Source organism: Triturus cristatus, chromosome 10, assembly GCF_964204655.1.
Source record: "Triturus cristatus chromosome 10, aTriCri1.1, whole genome shotgun sequence".
Taxonomy (NCBI): domain Eukaryota; kingdom Metazoa; phylum Chordata; class Amphibia; order Caudata; family Salamandridae; genus Triturus; species Triturus cristatus.
The window spans coordinates 233,490,488-233,513,493 of NC_140593.1; the positions used below are offsets into that span (position 1 = coordinate 233,490,488).

At 48.2% G+C, this 23,006-nt stretch overlaps 1 protein-coding gene across 1 annotated transcript; it reads right to left on the reverse strand.

Annotated features, from left to right (window-relative positions):
* Nucleotides 1–1,059: 1,059 nt before the first annotated feature.
* On the reverse strand, nucleotides 1,060–10,153 carry DLX5 (distal-less homeobox 5). The gene is made up of 3 exons (XM_085630872.1): nucleotides 9,632–10,153; nucleotides 5,823–6,007; nucleotides 1,060–1,910 (listed from the first exon to the last, which is right to left on the reverse strand). The coding sequence occupies exons 1-3, from the start codon at nucleotides 10,026–10,028 to the stop codon at nucleotides 1,575–1,577; spliced, it is 918 nt and encodes a 305-aa protein (XP_085486998.1). The 5' UTR covers nucleotides 10,029–10,153; the 3' UTR covers nucleotides 1,060–1,574.
* Nucleotides 10,154–23,006: the final 12,853 nt, after the last annotated feature.

Genomic DNA, 23,006 nt, shown 5'->3' on the forward strand with positions numbered 1-23,006 from the left:
ATCAATCCACCCATCCTTCTATTTAGCCATTCATTAATCTATCCATCCATTCATTAATCCATCCACATCCATTCATAATCCACCTGTCCATTCATTAATCCATCCATCCGCATCCATCCATAATCCATCCATCCATTCATCCTTCTATTTAGCCATTCATTAATCTATCCATCCATCTAGTAATTCATCCATCCATCTATCCATTCATTAATCTATCCATCCATTCATTAATCCATCTACCCATTCATTAATCTATCCATCCATTAATCCATCCATCCATAATCCATCTATCCATACATTAATCCATCCACCCGCATCCATCCATAATCCATCTATCCATTCATTAATCCATCCATCCACTCATCTATCCATTAGACACAGATATATATGCACAGACTGTAATACACAGTGTTCTATTTTCTACCATTATCTTTCGTGGGGAGATGCCATGACTCAAAAGGGCTGCAACCTCTGCTGGGTAAGGATACCCCCCCCCCCCCCACCCCCCCAACACACATGAACAAGGGTGCTTAGTAGTATATCACACTTTCATATAAGGTTTATGAATTGCAGTTGTCATGTGTATTTGTTAAAAAAACAAAAGGATTCCTCTAAATCCAGGAAGCAAGGGTCAGATTAATAATGTATGGAAACCTCACACTGAAGAACCCCCTACTGTGAGGCGAGCTGGGTCCGCGTGTAACGTCACTGGAACAAGCACTATGATAGGGGGAACAGAGATTTGCTCACGCGAGCTTTCCGCCTACTGTAGTAACATACGTGGGTTTATTAGTGCATTCGCGTTAGATAGGGCGTTATTTTGCCCATCCCTTCTCATTGCCATGGGGCGCATGCACACATTACCTTTTGCGGTAAACATATGTACTACTTTAGAGCAACCATGCGGGACTTGTCCAGTCTGGAAGGGGGGCAGCTGGGGTTGGGGCGCTACCTTAGCACGCTGCACCCTGACCCGAACGCGCAGGCGGCCTCCCCAAACTACTTACAGACTTCATGCTGCCATTGCCAGCGAAGAACGTCACCTTCCTGAAGCAGCGATCATGGCCGAAATAATTTTATTTATCCAGAATATACAGTTAATTCACCTATCTACAAGTATTTACATGGTTAAAATAAAAGTTGACGAAAAAAGTCTCTGGAAAAAAGTTGAGGTCATAGATTTCAAGGCACCATTGATAGTGTCCGCAGTCGCACGAGTCCAGCTGTAAAAAAAAACACAAAGTCTCCTCTGAAATGTAATAAATTACATGCAACACCTTTGTACACGTGGAACAGGTCCGGTTGCACCCACTGCCTCCGCAGCGTGCGCTCTCACCTCCTCAGCTGCACACAGTTGTCTGGTGGGGCTAGGACCAGAGGCGGGCGACCAGAGCGGGAAAGCGGCCCGTTCAGGGTGGGCCTGAGCCCTCGGGAAGTCTGTTCTTGCTGGGAGAGAAGCAGTCACAAGTCAGGCAGGCGCTGCCTGGCCTGTGACTGACTCTGCCCCGGCCCTGTCGAGCACCCACGCTCGGCAGCCCCCGGGAGGATGCCGGTGTCCTGCAGTCCTTTGCGGGCTAGTAAAGTGTCCCTGAGGCCAGCGCCAGCGGGTGTTGCAGGGCGCCGTGCCCCTGCAGGTGGGAGTTGAGCGACCCCGCGGTGGAGTACCAGGCGCTTGGGGTCTCCATGTAGCTGGAGGCCGGCGAGGCGTTGGACGTCTGCCCGTGGTGGCTGTGAACGTGGGGGTGCTGGCTGAGCGGCCGCGAGGGGCCCTGGGGCTCCCACACCACGGGGGACTGCGGGGAATTGCAGGCCATGGGGTCGCTGGAGCTGGGGCTGTGCTCTGGGGGCATCTCTCCGTTCTTCATAATTTTCTTGATCTTGGAACGCTTGTTCTGGAACCAGATTTTCACCTGAAATTTAAAGAGGACAAGATGTCAGTAGGAAGCAGTGGTTGTATCTGTACGCATGCACTATAATAAAGCGCCTATGAGGCCTAAGGGGCCCTGGGCGCTGTATATCTAAAGGAAGCCAATTCTAATTCCTATACATCGCATACGATAGAAACGTATTTCAGATCACGGTCTTCACGACACTCGAGTGTGTCTCATATATTTACGTTCATTATTTACAACTGTGTATTGCTATATCAGGTGATTGGCTATGCCTCAGTGGCCAGCAGTGACTTACAGCATTTGACGCTCTTTCGATAAATAATTTTTAAAAACATCTACATCTAATCACTTAAGTAATTTACCCTGTGTGTGTTTGCACCTTGCTAAGAATCGCATAACCAGATAAAAGGACAATAAAAATGCCTCCCCACTACTCTAGTACAAGCTGGAACCAGGGCAGTCTCGAACACAATAGGGGACAAACTCACGTGCAAAGCCGAGATCACGAGTGCAGTATACATTGTGTGGCGTAAAATTAAGATTTTCGGGAACCAAATATTTAAATAAATTACGATTATACAATCCAGTTTTTAAAGAGCGGTTGTGTTCTGTATTAGACAGAAAATAGAAAAAGCTTTCACAAAAAATTACATAAAGTGAAAGTACAAACTGCAAGGATTTTTTAAATTAAGGGGGCGGGTGTTCTTGGGAATAAATAAACACCTCCACCGTGGCCAGCTCCAGAGTAACCGTGAGACCGGCTCTGTGCACATGTAATCCCCACAGCCCCGGTGTGTAATTATGCAGCCTTTGCACGGGGGCAGCCCCCCCCCCCCCTCCAGCGGTGACAGATGTTTTCAAGGCAGCTCGAGGCCCCGCACGCCCTCTTGCTGCCTTTTGTCTTTTTATTGATCAGATCCTACGCCCTGGCGTTCATAAACCGCAGAATAACGTGATGCCACGGCGACACTACTCTCCATCGAAGAGCGGCCGCTTTCACTGTCACGAATAAAGGCATTTTGTGCAGCGTTGTTTAACGCAACCAGATCCGGAAGACCGCAGGGCTCCTGGGGAGCGGGGCTCTCGCGTGAATCTACCCTCGCGCCTCAGACGCCGTCACGGCTGCCGTGGCGTCACTGAGCTCGAGCCGAGCTCCCAGCCGCGCGTGCCATATGCTACTACTACAAGAATAATAACAACAGCGAGAAAAATAATATTAATAATAATTTTATTGATAGTAGTATTCGTGTTGTTACCACTATTGTTATTATGAATAATAATCATTTTGCTATCATTAGTATTGTTACAGGGCACCCTGCGAGGGAGGGAGGGAGGCAGCGCTTATTGCACGCGCAGGGTCACGCGAGCTGTGGGGCAGCGCGCGCGTACTCTGGCGAGGCCAACACAGCCTTTCATCTTCGCGAGGTCGGCAGAATGGGCTCCATATCATAGGTCATAGGAACAGCTGGGATTGACTGCGTTTAGATACTGAAAACCCTATATAGAAAACAATTCTTTCTTTAACTATGATTTTTTTTCATAGTTATTTTTTGTACGTTTATTATTTGTAGTATTGCTGTCACCGTGATCTGTAGTAATGTTGGTATTATTATCATTGTTATTATTGTTCTAAATAATATTATTGTTATCAGTAGTTGTATTATTAGAATTATTGTTCATGTTGTCACTTTCGTTCATAATAATGTTAACCAATAAGATTAATAAAAACAATAATTTTATTAGTACCAACACTAATACACGTCACAGTGACAGCAATAATACAAACAAAAATAAATAGACATTAAAATAACTATGAAAAAATAGCGTTTTTTGTTTCTAAGCGCAGGCAATCTCAGCTGTTCCTACAGCTTATGAAATGGAGCCCATTTTGCTGACCTCGCGAAGATGGAAGGCTGTGTTGGCCTCGCCAGAGTGTGTGCACGCTGCCCCCACCCCCCTTGCTTGCGTGACCCCGCGTGTTGCAATAAGGTAGGGTGACCAGGCGTCCCGGTTTTGCCAGGATGGTCCCAGTTTTTCACCAGCTGTCCAGGCAGATTTCAAGAAATGTAGCTCATGTCCCAGTTTTTAAAGAAGGTCGACTGAAAATGGAGGGAGGTGATTTTGTATGTTTTACAAAGCAGGGATAGTTAGCAGTTGTTTCAAGAAAGCAATTTAATTAACAGGCAAACTACAGGGTTTCAAAATTGCATTTTATGTATGTCCTTACTGCCTGTTCTGTAATTCTCTGCTGAGGAGCGCTGTCATTCTGTGCGCTCACTTGAAGTAAAACTGTAGTCCTTCTTCTATTTTTGTGAAATGTCCCTGTTTCTGGCTTTAAAATGCTGGTCACCCTACAAAAAGGGCTCCCTCCCTAGCTGGGTACCCCCTTTTATTCTCCTGTGTTTATTCGAGGCTAGCCCAGGTTGTTCTTTTATACGAAACGTGGTAATGTGAAGCACACATATGTGTGCATGTAAACCAAAGATGACGCACTGTTCCCGGAAGAGGAGATTGGAACCCACCCACACACACACAGTGTCTGAAATAAACACGCCCTTCACGACACTTCGTGTTTGCACCCTCAAGGGAGTGGATTCAATTGTGAAATCCAAATGTGATCTGCAGCATCAGGTCGAACAGTTGTTGTGCACCTACAATCTGTGCACACGTCCACTAGAAGACAGGACCTTCTGGGGAGGCCGCGCTTTGCACACTTTTGTCTATAAGGCACTACCCTCATAGTGCTGCAGAAGTAGCTATATTTACTTTTACTATATAGGAACAGGCCAGACCCATACATGTGTACATTGCACACTATAACCAAACAACAGTCACCAGACTTGTTTACAGAACATTAACAAATAATATACCCCCTCCCCCCTCTTTACAGCGTTGACATGCCAGGTTTACAAAGTACCCTATACTTGTTATATATGTTCACTAGGCACCTCGGTGCGAATTGTCTCTGCACACTTTTCACCATAGCGTCCACGGACCGGTGTTCCCACATTATAAAGTGCAGAGCGCCTAGAAGTGCGCTGGAGACGAGCACATTTATCACTGCGAGCCCTGCTGTGCACGAGTCTGCTCGCCGATCTAAATCTTTCTACTTTTGCTCACAGTGCACTGAGCCAAATACTCGTGCACGTCAAGCGCTCTGAAGCTCAACTCACGGGCTGTTGTGCACACCTTTCACTATCACGCTCAGAGCACGAAGTGCCGGCATTACATATTGTATCAAGAGCACGGGTGCAGGTTGCCACACACATCTTTCACTGTGACATTCACGGCCCTCGTTGCTAATTAATGCAAAATTCACCGTGGAACCCAGAGTGCCAAATAGTCAGTTATTACACGTGTCTAATAAAGATCATATTGTTGAATTTTTCACTCTGGATGTCATATTGTGCCGCTTCTACATACTTTTCACTAAGTAGCTGAGCTTGCCTTCGCTAATGTTTTCACACATTAAATATATGTGTTTTATAACAATACTGTCAGTGTCCTTTTTTTAACATCTTCCTCTAAGAAGATGATTGCCTTCGTTAATGTCACACATTCATTATATATGTGTTTAACAAAAAAAACGGATAGTTTCTTGTCTTTAACACCTTTCACTAAGAAGCACGGGTTCCCTTATTTATATTTTCACACATAAAATGTGTGTTTTCAATAAAACTGACAGGTTTCCGTCTATATAGCATCTTTCTCTAAGAAGCTGAGATTGCCTTCCCTAATGTTGTTACTCTATATATATATATATTCAGATTTCTCCCTTTCTGGTTTATGCGCACGCAGGGATGCACGCGCGCAGACACCACTAAGCCTCCTCGTGCCCTTTGCACAGCTTTCACAATGATGCCCACAGGGCCCCCGCCACGTCTCTCACAAGGAAGCGCCTCTCACGCTGCGCGGCGCTAGGGCGGGTACCTGTGTCTGGGTGAGTCCCAGGGAGGCGGCCAGCTCGGCTCTCTCGGGCAACGCCAGGTACTGCGTCTTCTGGAACCTCCTCTGCAGCGCGGCCAGCTGAAAGCTCGAGTAAATGGTCCGAGGTTTTCGGATCTTTTTGGGTTTTCCGTTCACCATCCGCACCTCGGGCTCGGCCACTTCTTTCTCTACATCACGCCCCAAAAAGGAAAACACCGGTTAGCTGTCTTCACTCACTCCATTTCATGCAGCGTTTTTTTTTTATTTTAGTTACGTTTTTGCTATAGTTTCATAAATCATTTACGGTTTACAAAATACTGTAACGGCTGCTCCCCGCAGGACCCCGCAATGCCAACAAGTAGGCACTGTATATTATACTAGCACAATCATGCGAGTACACACACGCTTTTATATGTAAAAAGAGAACACATATATGTAACACCCGATAGAAATATTAATAGAACCCACACACATATATAATATATATATATATATATACACAATAGCTATGCATGGATGGATGGATGGATGGAGATTAATTGTGACTGCCGCAGGTCTTGTAATTACATCGACAGTTTGATTATAGGTTTACTGGTCTCATTTTTGCAAGGGCCTTTGTCGATAACTCGGAAAAGGTAAATTGACAACATTTAAGAACGCTGAATAGAGCCCTGGCTGCAGAAAAAAGAGGGGTACGTTTTACAAATCGATCTGTACTGCAGAAAGACGTACATGGAAAGGGGGGACATGATAACGAGGAAAAGGGAGCCAATAACATTGGATGATGGATCCGCGGGTGAAGCCAGCGCGTGAGGCAGAGGACCTGAAGAGAGTCCGTTTGTATTAGTCCGGGGCCTGTACACCCTGAACACATCTCAGGCCTGAGCGCAGGGCCTTGTATTGGGGCCCTGGCTGAGGGCGCGCAGCCTCCGGAGCAAAGCCCGTGAAAATGCCCAGGCCGCGGGAAGCCCCTTCGGAGGCCCAGAGGGCTCTGTCAGAGGAGTCCCTGGACAAGCCGAGCGGACTTAGCTCTTAGGGTTAGAAGAGGACATTAGCCATACACGACAGCGCCTGTCTGGGACCGCGGACCCACCGCGGCCTGTGTCACCGATATACCCTGGGGCGGCTTGTTGCAGTGACCTGTAGAGACAGCGGCTGAAGCAGTCAAATAAAGTCTTTGCCAGGGTCTCTCCAGCCAAGAATCTGTGCAGAGCCCACCGAGGGACGATGTGTTCCAGTGAGCGGGGCAGACAGTGGCTGGAACCGTCAAATAACATCTCCTCTGCCAGGGCCTCTCGTCGCGGCCTGTGCCGCTTGTGTGTGCTAAGAAACCACACACAGAGCGCCCAGCCGCTGCTTTTCTCAGTATCCGGGAGACTCGACGGCAAAAGGTGCCGTCGAACTTCTGCTCCTGTCCGGCTGGCCTAACCGGCCTGTGTCCGGTCACTGCGCGCAAGGACTGCGCGCAAGGACAGCGCGCTGTCTGCCGCAGTTACTATGGGAGCCAGCGCCTGGAGACGTCAGGTAAACTCTTCACCGGCCTGTAGGCGCCAATGTACCGCATAGAGCGCTCCAAGGCGGCGGGAGCCTCTGGTGCCATCAGATAACTTCTGTCCCTGCCTGATGACCCAGGTAGGCCTGCGCCGGGCCTGTGTGCGCAAAGTGCGCGCTGCCTGCGCCAGTGACCGCAGCAAAGACTACGCGCAAAGCACAAACAAGGACGGAGAGAGAACTGCACTGCAAACCAAATCATGGTCACGTCTTAAAATCCCATCTAAATACACTCTCGCTCTGTCCCGATGGAGCACAGCACCGGGAGAGACCAGAAAAGCGCGCACATCACATGTAGTGACTACAGTTATCACAGCAGAATAAAATCACATTGCTGAGATGAACGACAAAACCAGCCACAAATCCCCAGAGTACAAAGTAAGAAGGTGTCACTGGACCAATCCATCTTTACGTTTCATGCTCTCTCAGCTCAAACTAAAAATCCAAAGGGTTTTGGAGTATTAACAACAAATGTTCTCCTGACACGCAGATCTGACCTCGCACGCCAGGCTTTTATTGCATTTGCTCTGACTCGCTGCTTTCCTATTTTTTCGTCATAAAATGCCAAATCCACAAACCCCGAAATATAAATAGCCGCTGCCTTGGAGACGAGAGGGTATTCTCGTTTTTCGCGGTACTGACCCCAGCGTGGTATTTTGGTTTGTGCGACGTGAAGTCGTTGCATGGGAATGCTGTTCGACTGCTCGGAAATATTTCTGCGGTTTGTTTTGGTTCTGGCTGGCGGCGCCTCGGCCATAAATGAAAGATAAAGGGGAGAGACTGCGGCATGGAGCGCGAGGCAGAGGCGGGCTGCAGAGGACAGAGAGCGCGCGGGGGGAAGGGGAGGGAGGGGGGTGACAGACAGTCAAAGAGCGAGAGAGACAGACCGGCAGCCGACTCAGAGGAGAGAGCGCGCGAGGGAGGGGTAGAGAAAAGACAGACAGTCAAAGAGAACGAGAGAGAGGCAGTCACAGTAAGAGGCAAAGACAGGCAGTGGACAGTGAGAGAGAGGCAGAGACTACAGTGGAGTGAGATAGAAACATAAAGCGAGAAAGAGAGAGGAGAGAGGCAAAGTAGAAAAACAGGCAGACAGAGAGTCAACGGAAGCGAAAGAGAGACAGGCAGTCAAAGAGAGAAAGCGAGAGACAGCGGAAGAGAAACAAAATGAAACAGTCAGAGATAGCAAGTCAAAAAGAGAGCGGGGCAGAGATAGACCGTGGAAGAGTGAGACACGCAGTCAGAGAGAGAGGCTGGGACAGACAGTGGAAGAGAGAGGCAGGGACAGACGAGACAGACACAGTGGAAAACACAGACAGGGAGACTGATACACAGAGCGAGGCAGAGGCGGACTGTAGAAAGATAGATACAGAGACAGACACAATGGAAAAGTAAGAGACATTCAGGGGAAAAGATAGAGAGAAGCGGAAAATGACAGTGAAAAAGAGAGGGGCGCAGGCTGAGGCACAGAGAGGCAGATAGCGACAGCTGAACAAAAGAGAGAGGAAGAGACGGGCTCAGTGGAAAAGATAGAGAAACAGAGGCACACAGAGACAGACAGCGATAGACAATGGAAAAGAGGGCACGGGAGAGGCAGATATATTTCAGAAGAAAGAGTGGCGAAAGAGAGATAAAGAGGAGAAGAGACAGAAACAGTGGAAGATAGAGAGACTGAGAGACAGGGAGGACTAGAGAGACCGACGGGAAGAAACAAGCAGAGATAAGAAGCAGGTACACTAAAAGAAACCGAAAAGACAGAAAAAAAGAAGACTGCAGAAACACGCGATAAACAGAGCGGGGATAGGCGGAATCATAGAAATGACACAAAAGAATTAGTAAAAAATATCAAAATAAAGACAGAAAGTTAAAGAGCAGAGAATAAATGTAGATTATATGAGGGGGAGGGGAGGAGGGGGAGAAGGCAAGTAAGAGCCAGCGCGCAGAAATCTGCAGTGCCTGAAGACGCTCACACCTCAAGTTAAATTAAAAGTGCAAACAGCGTGAACCTCCACAGCAACTTCAGTGCCTTCCATAGAAGCGGGGTGTTTGTATTTTTCACCTTCCAAAATAATGTCCCTGTCTCTTCTGGAGGTCTTTCCAGTTCCGTGCTTCCACTCCTTATTTGATAATAATGATTTTACTTATTTACATCAATCAGTTTTCTTTCTTTCTTTCTTTCTTTCTTTCTTTCTTTCTTTCTTTCTTTCTTTCTTCCCGCGCCCCACCTCCATACACCCACCCCCTGGCCCCTCCCCGGTCCTTACCTGGCTGGCTGGGGGGCGCCTGCACCCGGCTGTAGGCTCCGCTGTACTGCGGGTGGTGAGGGTGGTGGTGCGGGTGGTAGGGGCTCCCGTAGCTGTACTCCGCGTACGCCTTGGCCGGGTAGTTCCCCGCGGGGCCGTTCATGCCGTGGTACTGATACTGGTAGGCGTTCAGCGCCTTGCCGTAGGTGGCCGAGCCAGGCGAGCAGTAGCCGTGGTGCGGGGGGTGCGTAGTCCCGCCGCCACCCGGACTGTAGTAGCCTGAATCCGTGGCCGAGGACTCGGGCAGGGTGGGGGACTCCTGCGACGGGTGGTGCATGCTGGCCGCCGCCTGGAAAGGCGCCTGGAAGTCGCTTGCGCGGATAGTGCTGGGGAGCCGACGCTCGTAAGTTGCTGTCATCCCTGGGGCGGGCGGGGGGCTGCGGCTGCTGGAGGGGAGCTGAGGTGCGCTCAGGCAGCCATACTGGAGTCCTGAGTCCTGGAGGCAGCTAGTGAGGGGCTCGGGGACGCGCCAGGCACTTTCAGCAGCGGCTGCAGGCTGGCGAGGGGCGGGGAGGGGCGGCTCAGAAGAAGAGGGCGCGGCGCCGGGAGGGAGGGGGAGCCTGTGAGTGGTGGATGGGACTCCGGCATATGGAGGGAGGGGGCCTCTGACTGGCTCCTGGCCCCCCCGCACACACTCGGCGTAGGCTCAGCTGAAGCCTTAATTGCTCTCTTACGCACAACAGGGCGGAGCGGGTGGTGGCTCTGGCCACGGGCACCCAGTGCTGCAGGAACACCCTAACCTGTCCGACGAGTTCAGAGCAACAAAGCCTGCTTGCAACAACAAGCGTGGAGGAGAGACGCAGGCCACGCGCACCCTACCAGTGTCAGGAGAGAAATGGGCCTCTAGTGCTTGCCAGGCCTGCCAGGAAAGAGCTGTACCCCGAGACGAGCTGCCTACACAAAACTTCAGCAGTGAGCGCTAGAGAACTTGACCCTTGGCATAAGCCAGGCCTGCCCGAGAGAGAGCCGTACCCTGACAGCCTCCACGAAAGTGGAAGGGCACGCAAGAGGACATGACCTCTGCAGGGGTAGCTGCACATCAGAGGGCAAGCAGTGTGTGTGTGTGTGTGTGTGTGTGGGGGGGGGGTATTGACCCTTATCGCCAAGAGCAGGTCCTCTGGGTCAGGCAAGGCATACCAGGGAGGTGTTGGTGCACCCTGACCCACTTTTATCCAACCCCACCAAAGCAGGCAAACAGGCCACGAGCTGCCCAACAGTGAGTGCCAGAGAGAAGGGCCCCTGGTACAAATGAAGCTTACCAGGGGATGTCTGCACTCTCAGACCCCACAGTCACTCACAAGTGAGCAGGACCTCAGTTGAAACACAGGCCTACCAGTGAGATGAACGCACCCTGCCATTCCGATGGACACTGAGTATGAGAAAAGATGTCCCCACAGCACTACAGCAGCGGACCCTGCCACACAGGGCCTCTAGTGCAAGCAAGGACCAAGGACATACCTACACATAGGCCCCACCCAAGGAGGTGGGACAGCACACTCAATCCCATGACTGTGAGCACACAAGAGATGCGCCTCAGGTACAAGTTAGGCCTACCAGGGAGATAACTACACAGAGACCTCGCCAAAGGAGGTGCACCACCCACCAAACCCCATGATAGTGAGCACACCAAAGAGGGACCTCAAGTATAAACCGGGCCTACCAGGGAGATAATTCCACAGCGACCCCACCAAAGGAGGTGCACCACCCACCAAACCCCATGACAGTGAGCACACCAAAGAGGGACCTCAAAAATAAACCGGGCCTACCAGGGAGATAATTCCACAGCGACCCCACCAAAGGAGGTGCACCACCCACCAAACCCCATGATAGTGAGCACACCAAAGAGGGACCTCAAAAATAAACCGGGCCTACCAGGGAGATAATTCCACAGCGACCCCGCCAAAGGAGGTGCACCACCCACCAAACCCCATGATAGTGAGCACACCAAAGAGGGACCTCAAGTATAAACCGGGCCTACCAGGGAGATAATTCCACAGCGACCCAACCAAAGGAGGTGCTCCACCCACCAAACCCCATGACAGTGAGCACACAAGAGATGGGCCTCAGGTACAAGTCAGGCCTACCAGGGAGATAACTACACAGAGACCTCACCAAAAGTGGTGTGACAGTACACACAACCAAATGATAGTGAGCACACAAGAGACGGGCCTCAGGTACAAGTCAGGCCTACCAGGGAGATAACTCCACAGCACCCCACCAAAAGTGGTGTGACAGTACACACAACCCCATGATAGTGAGCACACAAGAGTTGGGCCTCAGGTACAAGTCAGGCCTACCAGGGAGATAACTCCACAGCACCCCACCAAAAGTGGTGTGACAGTACACACAACCAAATGATAGTGAGCACACAAGAGACGGGCCTCAGGTACAAGTCAGGCCTACCAGGGAGATAACTACACAGAGACCTCACCAAAAGTGGTGTGACAGTACACACAACCCCATGATAGTGAGCACACAAGAGTTGGGCCTCAGGTACAAGTCAGGCCTACCAGGGAGATAACTCCACAGCACCCCACCAAAAGTGGTGTGACAGTACACACAACCCCATGATAGTGAGCACACAAGAGTTGGGCCTCAGGTACAAGTCAGGCCTACCAGGGAGATAACTCCACAGCACCCCACCAAAAGTGGTGTGACAGTACACACAACCAAATGATAGTGAGCACACAAGAGACGGGCCTCAGGTACAAGTCAGGCCTACCAGGGAGATAACTCCACAGCACCCCACCAAAAGTGGTGTGACAGTACACACAACCAAATGATAATGAGCACACAAGAGACGGGCCTCAGGTACAAGTCAGGCCTACCAGGGAGATAACTACACAGAGACCTCACCAAAAGTGGTGTGACAGTACACACAACCCCATGATAGTGAGCACACAAGAGTTGGGCCTCAGGTACAAGTCAGGCCTACCAGGGAGATAACTCCACAGCACCCCACCAAAAGTGGTGTGACAGTACACACAACCCCATGATAGTGAGCACACAAGAGTTGGGCCTCAGGTACAAGTCAGGCCTACCAGGGAGATAACTCCACAGCACCCCACCAAAAGTGGTGTGACAGTACACACAACCAAATGATAGTGAGCACACAAGAGACGGGCCTCAGGTACAAGTCAGGCCTACCAGGGAGATAACTCCACAGCACCCCACCAAAAGTGGTGTGACAGTACACACAACCAAATGATAGTGAGCACACAAGAGACGGGCCTCAGGTACAAGTCAGGCCTACCAGGGAGATAAATCCACAGCAACCCACCAAAAGTGGTATGACAGTACACACAACCCCATGATAGTGAGCACACAAGAAATGGGCCTCAGGTACAAGTCAGGCCTACCAGGGAGATAACTACACAGAGACCTCACCAAAAGTGGTGTGACAGTACACACAACCCCATGATAGTGAGCACACAAGAGTTGGGCCTCAGGTACAAGTCAGGCCTACCAGGGAGATAACTCCACAGCACCCCACCAAAAGTGGTGTGACAGTACACACAACCCCATGATTGTGAGCACACAAGAGACGGGCCTCAGGTACAAGTCAGGCCTACCAGGGAGATAACTACACAGAGACCTCACCAAAAGTGGTGTGACAGTACACACAACCCCATGATTGTGAGCACACAAGAGACGGGCCTCAGGTACAAGTCAGTCCTACCAGGGAGATAACTCCACAGCACCCCACCAAAAGTGGTGTGACAGTACACACAACCCCATGATTGTGAGCACACAAGAGATGGGCCTCAGGTACAAGTCAGGCCTACCAGGGAGATAACTACACAGAGACCTCACCAAAAGTGGTGTGACAGTACACACAACCCCATGATTGTGAGCACACAAGAGTTGGGCCTCAAGCACATGCCAGGCCTTCAATGGGGATTTCTACACAGAGACCTCACCAAACCTCATTAATGTGAGCACACAAGAGATAGACCACAGATAAAAGTCGGGGTACCATGTGGGTAACTACACCGGGACCCCTTTAAAGATTGTGCACCGCGCACCAAACTCCATGATAGTGAGCACACAAGAACAACACAGGTCTAGGGAGGTGACTACACAGAGACATCACTAAAGCTGGTGCCAGCCCACACAGGGCCACAGTAGTAAACACACCAGAGATGGGCCGCTAGGTGTATTCGTTCACCAGAGCCCCTAAACTAGCCCCCTCCGTGCCAGTGCATGGTGCCTCATGTGCATGGCTCTAAATCTAATTATGCTTATCAACCAAAAAAATCACTTCAGACCAACAGGCGCTGTGTAACACTCACAGACTGGACTCACGGGGCAGATGGTGAATGCGCCCTGACACCTCATGCTGCCTTTTCTACTCATAAGCAAACCTTCATTTTAGGCCAAATAACGAAACCATTCATTTTTAGGATTGAATTTTAATGTACTTTATCTAGTGGTTCATGTTTTTTTGTCTCTTAATAAATTGATTAATTTAACACTGGAATGAATCTCGATCCCCAACATCAAATGAATGTGTTGGATTTCCACTTCTGCATTGGCTCTCTACTGAAGAATAATTAAATACCTGCCTTGGGTCTTCTGAAACGCATTTTAGGCAGAGTTTAGTCCCTACAAGTGAGCACAAGTGTACTGGTGTGCTGTCACAACAGCAATAGTAGCAACATGTCAATATCGGGGCCACATTCAATCCTTTGAAAGCAGCAACTCCCCCCTGAAGATGATCCCGGCAGGAGGATGGAGCCAGCTTCAGTCCTGTTACTGGGCAGATGTGGTTGAATATCCTCAAGCCCTTGGTGAGCTCTGCTGCTGGGTGTAGGAGACCTTTCAGGGCCTGTAGGGTAGTATCAGAGAGGCCGATGGAGAAAGGGCTTCACTTTCTCCAGCAAGGTGAGTTGGAACCATGCAGGGTTGGTCTTCCTTGCAATCTGTTGCTTGAATGACGGGTCTGTGACCTGGGTGAATTCCAGCCTTTTTATGGCCTGGGTTCTGGGGTTAAATCCTGGTAGGCTTCATTTGGAGAGCAAGACTAATATGTTTTTTGTGCTGTTGCAGAAATTCATTGTTTGTGGGGTTTAGTTTCAGGAAGGCAGAGGGCATCCAAGTTTGGATGAGTTCTGTGTGTATTGTCTTTTTCTACTAGGGTGCTGGCAGGTGGACGTATGCTTATATGTTGGTTGGTCTGCATGGGGTAATAGGTGCCTGTGTGTGTGTTGGCCTCGTTGTCTCTTATTATTTGTGCTTATGTATGGGTTGTATATTGCATGGTGGCTCTGTGGTTGTTTGTTACAAATACGCAGGTATGTGTTTTCCAGCTGCCACTGGGTGCACAAGAGTATTTTTCTGCATGTCTCTAAGTCGTTTGTCCTGTGTGTTTGTGTGTCCTCTTGGGCTTTGGGGTATGTGTGTGTCAATGTTACATAGTGTGCTACCCAATCGCGTTGTGTGTAATTTTAGTGCATGTGCACCTCCTGTTGTGTGGCTTTGGTTACATATAAAAAGTGATGGCTGCTATGTTTGTTTGCTTTACTTTCATCCTCATACAATAAACCTGTTTTCCATACAAGTGAATGGGCTTCTCTATTGGATGTCCCCAAACATTAGTGTGGATGGGTGTGCACGCTGCACGTGTCCTCTCTAGTGAGCACACACCTTCAGCCAGCGGGGCACCCACCTCTCGCCTCAGTGGAGTCACAATGTACCCCTCAGAAGCACGCGAGAGTATGTACGAAAGATGCGGCCTACATCCAAAGTGACCACAACGACTCCCCAACGGCTCACAAAACGAAAACCAAAGACAGTTTTAGAAACGCATTTCGCTGCTCCGTGTTTCAGTGGCCTCCGTCCGCATCTCACCCCAGAGTCACGATCCCTATTCATACAGTGAGGCCCCCACACTGCACACGGGCTTGGGCACGTGATAGGTTTCACAACACCCGGCATTCACACGGCACAGGCACCCACACGCATACACACGCACACACAGGCACTCTTGAAATATGAGCATTGCTACACCAGCCACATCTTTTTTTTCACTTTCTTGAGCTCGAAATGCTATTTTCTCTAAATGAAAACGTCGCAAAAACATTATTTTGAACGCTTAATCATGTGGATTCTAGGAAAGATGACCGTTCCTCGAAAGAAGTTGAAGCGTAAAAAAACTGAAACGCGAAATGCGAATTTTGTTATTTTCTCGAATCCAGAGAGGATCTAATGACATTTTTTTATATGTGAAAATCAATACGAGATTACACTTAAACCCCGTAAAGATGACAGAGTGAACGACATATCACGATGAAATAATGAAACTCAAAGTGATAAAAAACAACACATTTGAGACGCGAGGTGAAAAGCAATAGCTTCAAATGTCCTTAAAATCACACAGGCCGTAAATGACAATTCGTGAGATATGTGACTCGCGGTTCTTTTGAACTCGCGAGCCGGGCGCCGTCTCCCACAAGCAGCCGGACTCGTTAATTGCTGCCTGCAGTTGCCTCAAGTTGTGGTCGCAGATGAACATGTTTACTTAATATTATACCGATCTGGCCTGCCCGCTTGTTGTTGGTACACGCGGCCTGAAGAGGATGCTCTCGGGTGTGTTTGCTTCGGAGCTGGACAGGGGCCACGGCTCACCTGCAATCATAACAAACAGCAGCAACAACCAAAGCAGTGTCACTGCAGGAGAGCAGTCCGTCGGCGGCCGGCGGAGACGCAGATCGTTAACCGGCGGGACTGGCTGAGCGGCGTCCCTCCTGTGCGCCTTGAGAGGCACGCCTGGGGCGTGCGGTGTGACGTGTCCCGTCTCCCAGACACGCACCTTTGACACAGGCAGGAGAAATGCCGCTGCACCGGGTGCGCTGCAGGGCCGAGGCTTAGAAACGGCTCGGTGATTAAAGACGCTTCTGCGTTTGGTATTTCCCAACTCCTCTTTTCATCAAGCGACTGACATTTTATCAGCCTCTTTTCCAAAAGGTCATTCTCTTGTTGGAAATACCAACAGACCAGTAAGAAATGGCTTATGATCGAGCAAGGTTAAGGCGCACTGCGCTGTTGATTTACATTTTTTAAAAGAAGTAACATGTTATTGTCTCATTAAAAGTCCAAAACCCATACATATAACAGCAGATTGGTCGGATAGGGCTCAACTATAACGGGTGACCTGGATTTTCCATCAGTGTTTATTTCCCTTCAATGGTAATTTGTAGTCTGTTTTGGTAGTTTAGGCGTATCTGCTAGTCATTTCAGCTTTCTTTTAATCTGACCTAAACTCAAATGTTCTATTTTGTTTCAGCGGTATTCCGCACTTGCGGAACTCGGTTTAGAAGCACGCAGTCTGTTTTCCATTTCACAATATGTTCGTTGTTTACTGCACACCCTACGTAAATAAGGAGGCCAGCTGAGGATCCACGTGCAGAACTATGGTTAGGTTAGAAATCTGAATGAATTTGGAAATTTCTAAAAATGTTTTTCTGGTATTTAGCCTCATGCTTATCTACAAAAGACGAACTTTCCGCCGAAATTTGACCTATTTTTTGAGCATTGAGAGGACGTAATTGTAACACAACCATAGTGAGCTGCACATTTTTACATCCTTCCCCCAACCCCCCTCACATTTTGGCGTAAATTCGGTTATGGATTTTCTATAAAAGCCTGCCATGCTCATGTCTTTCCCACGAGCTCCCCCTAGCGGACATACATTGCAGTGCAGCTTCTTACTGATTTTATATGTAGCCAAGCATTTGTTCACAAAGTTCCCATAAAGGGGGGTTTAAGGCGTAATTCAACCACGGAGCGTTATTTATCAGGTACAGAAACCTGCCATGTTTCATACTGAAACTTATATATCACACACTGAAAAATATGAACCACACGGAGAAACACTTTATGTCAAGCATCAGAAGAACACCCAGAAATGCAGTCAAGCAAATAGCCTTGGAACTTCAGAGCTTATGAGTCATGCAACAAATATGTCGAGTTGCTGGAAGGCAGCCATGTATTCCCATGCTTTATATAATTTTCCAGAACGTTGTTTCCTCTCCCTGTTATATAATAGCGACTAATTCTTAGAAATAATTGGAAGGGCAAGACATTTTCTACCTGGGTGGTAAGAGGGGGCACATTCATGTTTTTACACTTTTCTGTGTTAATAGTAGCAAACCTGGATTTAGACAGAAACTTTCACAATTGAGCTCCTATTTCTTCGGTGTGGGTGAGTTGGTGGTCTAGGAAGTGATGGCGCCCTGCTGCTTTTGTGTGTAGTAGGCTAGGCATCTAGTGCGTAGGGTGCTGATAGGTAGGGGAAACACCCTATATCCCCTAAGTATGTGAAGGAATGGATCCTCCACAAAACAATGAACCAAAGTCCTATGCACACGTATAAAAGTTCTTAATGAGAGTTCATAAAGGCATATGAGCAAAAAGATCATTATAGTCCAAGTGAATCTGTTCTTTGTCTTTTATTCCATGTAACATCAAAGAGCAACCAGCCAACACATGTTTCGTCACTGTGGGAAGTCTCCCGCGACATCTTCAGATCTGTACTTGATATGTGTATATGGTGATAATTCCGACCCGGCTGGTCACATAAATAAAGACTTGGTGGCTCTGCGGTTGAATTAAATGGGGAGTATCAGAGGAGGCACCTAAGTGGCGGTGATCCTGCGAGCAAATTATAATGGTGTGTCTTCAAGGAAGCACCTAAGTGGTGGTGATCCAGCGTGGACCGTGCCGCAATGCCAAAAAAGGGTTAGATAGACCGCTTCATAAATTATTTGATCTTCAGCAAGTACGGTCCATGCTGGATCACCGCCACTTAGGTGCTTCCTTGAACACACACCATTATAATTTGCTCGCAGGATCACCGCCACTTAGGTGCGTCCTTTGATACTCCCCATTTAATTCAACCGCAGAACCACCAAGTGTTTATTTATTTGACCAGCCGGGTCCTGAGTTATCACCGTGGAGTGATCTATAAGAATCTACACATATGAAGTACAGCCCTGAAGAAGTCGCGGGATACTTCCCACTGTGATGAAACACGTGTTGGCAGGTTGCTTTTTGATGTTACATGGAATAAAAGACAACGAACAGATCCACTTGGACTTTAATGATCTTTTTGCTCATATGACTTTAAGAACTCTCATTAAGAACTTTTATACGTGTGCATAGGACTTTGGACCATTGAACTGCTGTTATAAATACTATGATGTTCTGACGTGGAGGAAAAGAGTGAGTCCCTGTCAACAATTTTAACTAATAAATTAAAAGTGTTGAGGCACAGGATGGGGCTATGTGAGTCTCACAATATGGAGGCCCTATGACAATAAAGAAATCCTTCATAGGACAAAATTCAAAGTCAAACCATAAACATTTATTAAAAATGTAAGAATCATTACAAGAGGCAAAACATTGCTAGATAATCAAATTCAAATCAGCATAAAAATGCATCAAATAATGCCGACTGTAAGATGTAATGACATATGGTCGACCTCCAAAGCAAGTAAATATCCAGAACCAAAATATAGTTCAATGTTGGAATGGCATAAACTTGTTCAGGTAAAAAGCCAAGTAAAGTCTAAATACAAATCAGCAAGCAGAATGGCATTGAGACTGCTCAGTTCGTAAGGCAAGAAAAGTCTAAGTATATATCAAGCAGATAGACTAACATGGTGGCTGCACAGTTCAAAAGGTGAGAAAATCTGTCACATCTCCCAAAAAAGGAATATTTAATAGGTTTCAGACAGAGAATTGCAGTATGAAACCATGAGCTCATTGCTGTAAAGTGATGTGCTCTGTGTAGTATTCCAATATAAGTCATAGTAGAATGTTAGTATGTAAAGGTACTATAATGTAAGTATGTCATGTTAGAATGTAGGGCTGTCATGAGGGGAATCTTAGGGCGTTTGTACACGGTGCTGGAGAAGACGGTTGCCTGGCCGTCTAGTCCTGTTGGTGGCTGCTTAAGCTGTCTTCTTTTCCTGCAATAAATCTACTTATCAGATCCACTGCTGTCTTCCTCTTCACTAATAAATTTGGAGACGAACGGGAGAAGGTAAAAAGAAGGCAGCACTCACTAAGATTTTGAGCTTGCTTGGGTTAGGATGAAGACCCGTTTTCTTGGTGAAGCTATTTCTACTCATCCCAGGGTTGTCGGCTGATCGAACTATGTGATCCTACCTCTGGTAGGATTTATATTTTTTGATTTTGGGCTTCCTCTGCCTCTTCACTACACTCTGATTGCTGTACTACACGTGTGCAAGTAGTGATAGTATGCGTTTATACTAATTCTGTAGTTATGCATTAACCAATGCATCATGGCCCTATGGAGCGCCACCTCCCAGGCACAGCTCATACAATGTCCCGGGGCATGCAGCCGTGGGACATTTATGTTTGCTATTACCGGGCGGGAGCATTGCTTCCACCCTGTGATAGTAAATTCTTGTTTGATTCGTTGAAGCGAGAGGAGGAAAACCTCATATTGCTTCAATAAAGCGCATCCGGATGGTAAAAATGGAGAAAAAAAAATTAAGCGGGGTCTCACCCGTTCATTTAAATGAGGCCACTGGTGGGTAATGTTCCGGGGCCAATCCTATTATTATATTGCGGGGTCTATGCAGCACTGGAGACCTTAATCTCACATGTAAATTAGGCATGGGAGGGCACAGTGATGTTTCGCAGACTAGGGTATCGACACCTCCCCGGGTATTGTTTACGAATTTTTCGGGGGGCTTCGAGGCCAACTCAAGACCAGGGATCGGCAACCTTCGGGGTTTTACTTAAATATGCAGGGTGGGCCTCGCCAGTCCTTGAAGCCTCGGTGGCCCTAGGCAGTGCCTTATTGGTTCTGAAATCACACGGGCAGTACTCATGGTGTTTAAAGTGATACACTCATAGAACCCTTGCCGTTGTAGAATTTCCCAGGCTTAATTTATGTAATAGTCTGTTGGTTTATATTTGGTAGGTGCACCGCAATTCTTTTTTTTCTCCCTCATAACCTACTATCAACCGCCGATTTTACCAAATTAACTACACACAAGTGTAGTCAGAACAAGAAGACCCATACACTCACTTATTTATTGTTAAAAAAAAACCTTTTATTAAAACAACACAAATAAATGGAAACGTAACTTTATTCGAACAACAGTAAAACATGAAAGAAGTGGGCGGGACTCCTACGGAAGCAGCGTACGAAACCTGCAAGAGAAAAAAGAAGCATAAGTATGTGTGCCATGTCCAAGAGAACAAGCATTTCCAGTGCAATAGGTCTCGCATTAACGCACGTTTAAGCTATTGGCATTGTAAATGACGATGACTTTTATTGATGTTTTAAAAACAAAAACAAAAGGCATTGTTATTTGCAATGTCAATAGCTCAAACTTGCGTAAATGCGAGACCTATTGCATTGCAAATGCTTGTTAATTGCTGGCAGGTCTATGACCAGGAGGGACCCGGCCCACTTAAAGCCCTGCGCACTATACGTTTCAAGCAAGCGCCCTCTGCACAAGACTAAAGGCTCCTTGCCCTTTGAACCAAGGCACCCTGCCCAGTGACACTGGCTCCTGCTCACAGTATGAGGTTCCTATCCCTAAAACTCACCACCATTGGCTCACCGCATGAGACCAGAGGCAGCCTAAAGCCGCGCTCATGAGCTGGCATCAGAAAAGAGGCAATACCAGCACGCGCCCTGAAGTTCTCGTAAGGCGCCACTTAGGCGCTCTAAAACGTCAAAATAAATACAATGAAATAACAAGCCCGGGAGTTGGGTGCTCGCGCTCGCTAAAATAAAATTTTAAAACGCACACATGCGGTACTCAGAGGCGCTTGAGTGAGTGCGCTGGCGATGAGCGGGTGCGTGATCGCGCATCCTGCTAGTGTTCAAAGCACATACTCGTGCTTGTGGGGCGTGGCTGCGCACTCCCGCAAACCGTATGCTGCCACAAGCACGAGTATGTGGTTTGTAAAAAGAGCTGCACGACAACTAAAGAAAGGTAGTCAGAATGAAAGGAAGAAAGTGAGAATGGGACAGAGAGCGAGTGGGTGGAAGGGAGAAGGGGAGGGAGAGTCAAAAGAACAGAGGGAGGAGGACACAGAGCGTCGGCCTACTGCACCCAGCCCTCACTGTTCAACTCCCGTCACCCGTGTGTCTGGGACACTGGGGTCCGCGAGAAAGAGTGCGGTCCAGCAAGTATTTCAAATGAAACAGAGATATGAATGAGGCCAGGGATTATATTATTATCTATGACAACATTGCTTGTCTGCACCTGTGCACCCAGGCTGCTGCACCCCAGCCCCTTCCCCCGCACTGTGCTCAATTGCAGCTCCTGCGCACCGGAGCTTCACTGCTCACCTGCCTCAACCGGTGTGTCCAACGATGTGCCGGTGCGAGCTCCAATTTCGGGGTGCCGCTCTTAAGGTGGCACAGCAGGTCTCCAGTCAGGTACGGTGTCTTGATACCACAATGGAAGGCGTCAGAATGCCCAGGGTATCATCACGGCCTGAGCATCCACTCCGCCGATTATGGTGCCACTAACACAGTGTCTGAAAAGGGAGAAATAATATAATGGTGGAAACATCTTAAGGTAAATGAAGGTTTATTTCAAACTTAAGAGAGAACACCAGTTGAGTGCATCCTTCCTTCTTGAAGTACGATCTACCAATTGTTTGTGGTAATCGTGGTTCAAAGAGGAGTTGGAGTGCATCAGAATACAAAAGGGTATATAAAAATATATTATGCCAACGTTCACATACAAAGGAACAGAGCGCATGCTAGAAGCATGATGTGCACGTGCAATGCAGTTGGGCAAGTCTGTGTGCATGTACACTTAGTAATCAGCTCACTACAGTGACCCAAAAGCCAACGCCACGTGTCTGTAGGGCAGCGCTGCCCGCTGGCTCAGGCCTACAGTACAGTCCAGCAGGTCCTTAAAATGAGAGAGAGATGTGACTGAATGAGGTCAGAGATCACATCATTACGCACGGCAACATCGCTTGTTTGCACCTGTGCACCCAGGCTGATGCACCCCATCCCTTCCGCCGCAACGCGCTCAATTGCAGCCCCTGTGCACACAGGCCGCACAGCTCACCTGCTGTAACTAGTTTGTATCCAAACACGATGTCCAGCCGGGTTCATAATTCAGATGGAGTTTTTATTGCCAGGATGATGTACACCTCATGGATCCCTTTTTTTTATTGCGCATTGTGATATGCGAGGTGGATGCGGCCATATCACCTGAAGCAGTGTGAAAGAACTGTGACATGTGACGTCGTCGTTATCCTATTTATACGTACGCAAAGTGGGCTGGGCTTGTATACGCCAGGCCAGCGTAGGGGTGTGAATAATTAT

Excerpts from the sequence above, each read along its gene's own strand:
- DLX5 (XM_085630872.1), bottom strand. The coding sequence starts at position 10,028 with ATGACAGCAACTTACGAGCGTCGGCTCCCCAGCACTATCCGCGCAAGC. Across the intron at positions 6,008-9,631 it reads GGCGCCCCCCAGCCAGCCAG|AGAAAGAAGTGGCCGAGCCC; the intron begins GTAAGGACCGGG and ends GGCGTGATGTAG. Across the intron at positions 1,911-5,822 it reads TGGGACTCACCCAGACACAG|GTGAAAATCTGGTTCCAGAA; the intron begins GTACCCGCCCTA and ends TTTAAATTTCAG.